Source organism: Penaeus vannamei, chromosome 9 (assembly GCF_042767895.1).
Source record: "Penaeus vannamei isolate JL-2024 chromosome 9, ASM4276789v1, whole genome shotgun sequence".
NCBI lineage: Eukaryota > Metazoa > Arthropoda > Malacostraca > Decapoda > Penaeidae > Penaeus > Penaeus vannamei.
In genome coordinates, this window is record NC_091557.1 from 41,027,618 (window position 1) to 41,032,947 (window position 5,330).

Consider the following 5,330-nt stretch of genomic DNA (forward strand, 5'->3'; position numbering starts at 1 on the left):
AATAAAGGAGAAAGAGAAAAAAAAACAAGAAAGAAAAAATAAAATGAAAAGCAACAAGATGAGAGAGAGAGAAAAAAAAAGATGCCTATACAAATGCACAAGATTTACCTCAAAACACTTGGCCATTTCCAACAGAATCGTCCCTCCACCGCACATGGGATCCAGCGCCACTCCTCCTTGGGGTACTTGCGCTAATCTGGCCATGAGGTAGGCTACAGTGGACCTTAGGGTGATGTGTGGAATATACGGGCGCAGTGAGAGTGACTCCCTGGATAATGATACCCCTGAAAGGCATTTTGAATTTAGTCCTTCAATAAAAATGGAATCCTCTTTAAACATACTATTATAACATTCATATACCAGTTTAATATGTATACATAACTGTATCTATACACATATATCAGTTTTGTTCTACAATGACTTATCATCATAATATCATCCTGGTCTGAATGATTATATAAGGCATATGTTTGTTAGGACAATAATAATTGCTAAAAATCAGTTTAATATATGAAAATAGCTATATTTATGCACTTATACAAGCACACATGCAAGAATGGGGACACCACTGGCACACAAATACATATAATTCAACACTAATATACACTTATAAATGCAATAACACACTAGACACACACAACCAACACATGAGGCACAGACACAAAGACAGAGACACAAACACAGGGACCCAGACAAAGACACACACACACACACACACACACACACACACACACACACACACACACACACACACACACACACACACACACACACACACACACACACACACACACACAGTCACAGACACACACACAAAGACAGAGACACACACACACAAAGACAGAGACACACACACACAAAGACAGAGACACACACACACAAGACACAGACACACATGCACACACACACACACACACACACACACACACACACACACACACACACACACACACACACACACACACACACACACACACACACACACACACACACACACACACATATATATCTAACTTTAAAACAATGCTTACCTACAATAAAGTGGGAATTGGTAATATTAATATAAAAATCTAACAAAGGTTTTCTCCACTCAACTGTCCAATATTCTAATTTTCCTTCAACTGCTTTCACAAACATTTTTGTCAATAACTGCTGTGTAATAAAATTTTTGCAATGACCTGATATCCTGCTGGACACACGATAATTTACAACATTTTCATGAATGACATTCTTTGTCTCTCTATAAGTATCTAAGTCTGGTTTACAAACATCCGAGATGGATGAAATGCCTGAAATGCCATTTTCTATGTTGCTAAAACCACTTGTGCAATTTATGTTCTCACTGTTCACCTGAGGTTCTGGTTTTGATGATTTGCCATTTGTCCCCTCAGGATTATTAGTTCTGATTCCCCTCTTCTCTAATATCACCTTGTCAGTCGCTTCTTGACCATCCATTTCCTTCTGACTAGCATCACTTGTCGAATTGACATCATAGTTCATCCTTGAAGCATCTAGCTCTGATATGGCAACACTCATTTCCCTGGCCTCTGATATTCCAGTTTCAGTCAATCTTTCCTTCAGAGGACCTACAGCCAGGTCACTGCTACTTGCAATATCTGACTCTGTTGCCCTCTTCTCAGAAAGGTCATGGGCACTCTCTCTCATCATTCTTTTTTCTGAGCAACTGGTTTCTTCACTAAATCTCCTCTGCCATAATTTCTGTTTCTCAGCTCTCCGCCTGACAGACCCATGACAGTTACTTGGGTCTTGGCACTGGACTCGGGCTCTACGTTGCTCTTGAAACCTTCGTAATGCTTGAACTTGGTAAGCCACTTTAGCCCATTTTTCCTTGTCTATGATATCTGCAAGTTTCTTTTCATCTGTAAAATTGTTAAAATTAAGAAAATATACATATTCAACTGCACATAACCTATACTTTGTAAATATACAAAAAGATCAAAAGAACTTTTACCAAAGCAAAAAATCAATATTTACACTTTTTAAAGAGTTGATTATTACTCTCATCATTGTATGTTGGTTTCTTCTTTCTATCTGTGGTGTGGTCTGTTTCCCTTCCACTTTCATTATGGGTTTCACCTGGAATTAGGAAAATCCACAATTCATGAATGATGTCTATGACCATTTTTTAAATGCGAGTAAGTGCTTATGTTAACAATTATAAGTTACATTCTATAAATACTACATTAATAATTTGAAAAAAAAAAAAAAAATGAGACTATAGAAAAATATTGCTTACCTATATCAAATGTTTCACAGTGCAAAAGTATAAAAATCCTCTCCACTAATTTAAGATCATATACAGGAGACACTGCACCAATTAATATTTCTTCATCATTTCCTTTATCCTCTTTGGAGTCATTGCTTTTTAAAGGAATGCTGAAGGAAATCTTGCCTTCTCCAAGAGTTTGCACATTATGTACATTTGTCAATTTTTCATGGATCTCCTCTTGCGCAAAAGCATCTAAGCCTCGTCCATGTGTGGCAAATAGGGTGATGCTCATTTTAGATATCTCTCTTCTTAAAATCCATCTGAAAGAAGAGTGTATTTCAGTTATTGCTTATATAAATCAAAGATGCTTTAACCCTAACTCTACGAATGATTAAACACTTAATCAAAAATGCTGGAAGGCAAAACTAACACTAGATTTATCTTTGAATATTTACAGTAATTAAGAATATTCTGCTTTCCTACCAAATTAAGAGGACTGTACATCAGAGAATAAGCAAATTTTCACTACATATGGGAAAGCTGGTGTAAATCATATAAATCTAGCTACTGTGGCTTTCAAAATGGCCTGAGTTTCCCATAGTTATATTGCCTTCTATCCAAATCCATTTGACACTTGCTATGGTTGAGATAGACAGTCGTGAATCCCACCTACTGCAGCATATGGGCATGTAACCATTACAGCTTCAAAGCCCTTGGCATTAAAGCAGAGGCCAACAAAACTTCCCTAGAATATTCTGGCAAGATATGGCCTGGACTGGTTCCATAACTGACAATAAATCAGAGAGAAAGAGGAAGAGAGAGAGAGAGAGAGAGAGAGAGAGAGAGAGAGAGAGAGAGAGAGAGAGAGAGAGAGAGAGAGAGAGAGAGAGAGAGAGAGAGAAAGAGAAAGAGAGAGAGAGAGAGAGAGAGAGAGAGAGAGAGAGAGAGAGAGAGAGAGAGAGAGAGAGAGAGAGAGAGAGAGAGAGAGAGAGAGAGAGAGAGAGAGAGAGAGAGAATCACATAGGCACGCACCCACACAAATACACACACTCACACTGAGGTTAGATTAAGTTGGGTTAGATTTGGTTACGATAGAATAGGATAGGATAGGATAGGATAGGATACGTTAACTTAGTCAGGTTCTTGCTTATTACTGGGAAATAACATTTACATGCACATATTCATGTGTGCTATATGCCTAACAGCAAAAAATTCGATATGGCTGCACTACGTGAAACACCAGCCTTATACAAACTAAATAAGAAACAATTTGTATCCAAACTGATGGATTCTAGGGTTGATTCTAGGTTACAGGGGAACATCAACACCAGAGAAAATTGAGATCAGGGAACATCACCACCGGGGAACATAGGCATCGGGGAATATGGATACCCACAAAGGATAATAGGTATAGGGGACCACTGATACCTCATTGGCACCGAGTAATTTCAGACGCTGGAGAGCATATACCGGATAACACCATTAAGCACCTTATGGTATCGTATTTTAGACAGTTTTCGGTAAAACCTAAAACATAAAATGTCAAATTGTACCAATAAACTATTTATATTCCTTTTCAGATGATAATCAATTAAACAACAATTCCCTTGCATTTCTGAATCTATTACTATATCATTTAATATACCAGAGAAACACGACATTCCCTCGCTGACAATATACATGTCGGAAATTCGGAATCCCTGGTCAGCTGATCATGTAAACAAACAATTTGTTCACGCTGACAATGCCGTCATTAAAATCCCGCCAAGGAGAGTATGTATAATTTTTATATATTTGTTTGTAAACGAATCGTCCTCACTCATGTCATTTATATGTTTATGAATAAATAAATGAGTATAGGTATGTATATATACATACGTATCTACAAACATAAATGAATAAATGAATAAATAAATATATACATATTATATATATATATATATATATATATATATATATATATATATATATATACATATATATATATATATATATATATGTGTGTGTGTGTGTGTGTGTGTGTGTGTGTGTGTGTGTGTGTGTGTGTGTGTGTGTGTATGTATGTGTATATGTATATGTATATGTATATGTATATGTATATGTATATGTATATATATATATATATATATATATATATATATATATATATATATATATATATATATATATATAGTGTATAATTATGGGGCATTGTCTGCGGGGGTGGCAGAGGTGGCGTACACCCGGAGTGAGCTCGAGGCTTAACTTTCGAGGGCGAGGCTTAACTTTCGAGGGAAATGGGCGGCAAAGAGTGGAGGTGGCTGCTCTCTCGGAGGTGAGAACGCCTGGCGGTGGCTTGACCAATGTAGGTAGCTACACCTATTACTGGTCAAGGCCGCGGGGATGGTCACCATCTCCAGGGAGTAGCCATAGCCATCTCCCGCACCGGTGTTTGTAAACTTGACGTGAAAGAGATGTTTTATGCTAAACTTGCTTCTGCGTCAGTCAGTTGTCCTCGGCGAGATATGTGTTCTGTTCTGGACGACTTCAATGCGGTATCTGGCAGCGATCGAGGTGGCTATGAGATGTCTGTCGGCCCCCATGGTCTGGGAGAGGTGCCAGCAGCGAGTATAGCCTCCTTTTCCAGGACTTTGCAATGTCCCAGAAATTGAGGATTTCTAGCTCCTGGTACCAGTGCTCAAATGCAGCAAAGGAGACTGATCACATTCTTGTTAGCACTAGATGGAAGATCCTCCAGAACTGCAGGTTACATATGAGTGCCGAGTTCTGTGGTATTGTCCATAGATTAGTTGTGGCAACATTCCGAGTCCACTTCAAAACTCGCCATCGGTCCAGTGACTACCTTAGGGTGTTTCATCTGGACAGATTGACGGAGGGAAAGTGTACCTGGGGGTTTGTTGAGGTAGCAGTCTCTAGTTGTTTCTCAGGGCTCGGCAACCTGACGGACCCTGTAGTTCTGTGGAACACCGTCTAGCGTGAAACACTCGATGCAGGTCAAGCATCGATTGGGGAATGCCCAAGAGCAGGACAGAATTTTATCTCGCAGGAGATACTGGAAACCACAGAAACCTGTCGCGAGGTTCGTCTGACAGGGAATCGG

General features: G+C 38.9%; 1 protein-coding gene across 2 annotated transcripts in view; it reads right to left on the reverse strand.

Moving 5' to 3' along the window:
* LOC113817592 (THUMP domain-containing protein 2) overlaps positions 1-3,968 on the reverse strand; it is a 10,697-nt gene extending 6,729 nt beyond the window's left edge. Inside the window, exons 1-5 of one of the 2 annotated variants that reach the window (XM_027369639.2) lie at positions 3,876-3,968; positions 2,258-2,550; positions 1,996-2,097; positions 1,179-1,880; positions 109-284 (exon numbers count right to left, since the gene is read on the reverse strand). In XM_027369639.2, coding sequence (XP_027225440.2) covers positions 109-284; positions 1,179-1,880; positions 1,996-2,097; positions 2,258-2,522 — 1,245 coding nt within the window. In that variant the 5' untranslated portion in view covers positions 2,523-2,550; positions 3,876-3,968. Of the gene's footprint in view, positions 1-108; positions 285-1,031; positions 1,881-1,995; positions 2,098-2,257; positions 2,551-3,875 lie in introns of both variants that reach the window. The other variant, XM_027369637.2, reaches the window with a different exon arrangement.
* Between the last annotated feature and the right edge of the window lie 1,362 nt (positions 3,969-5,330).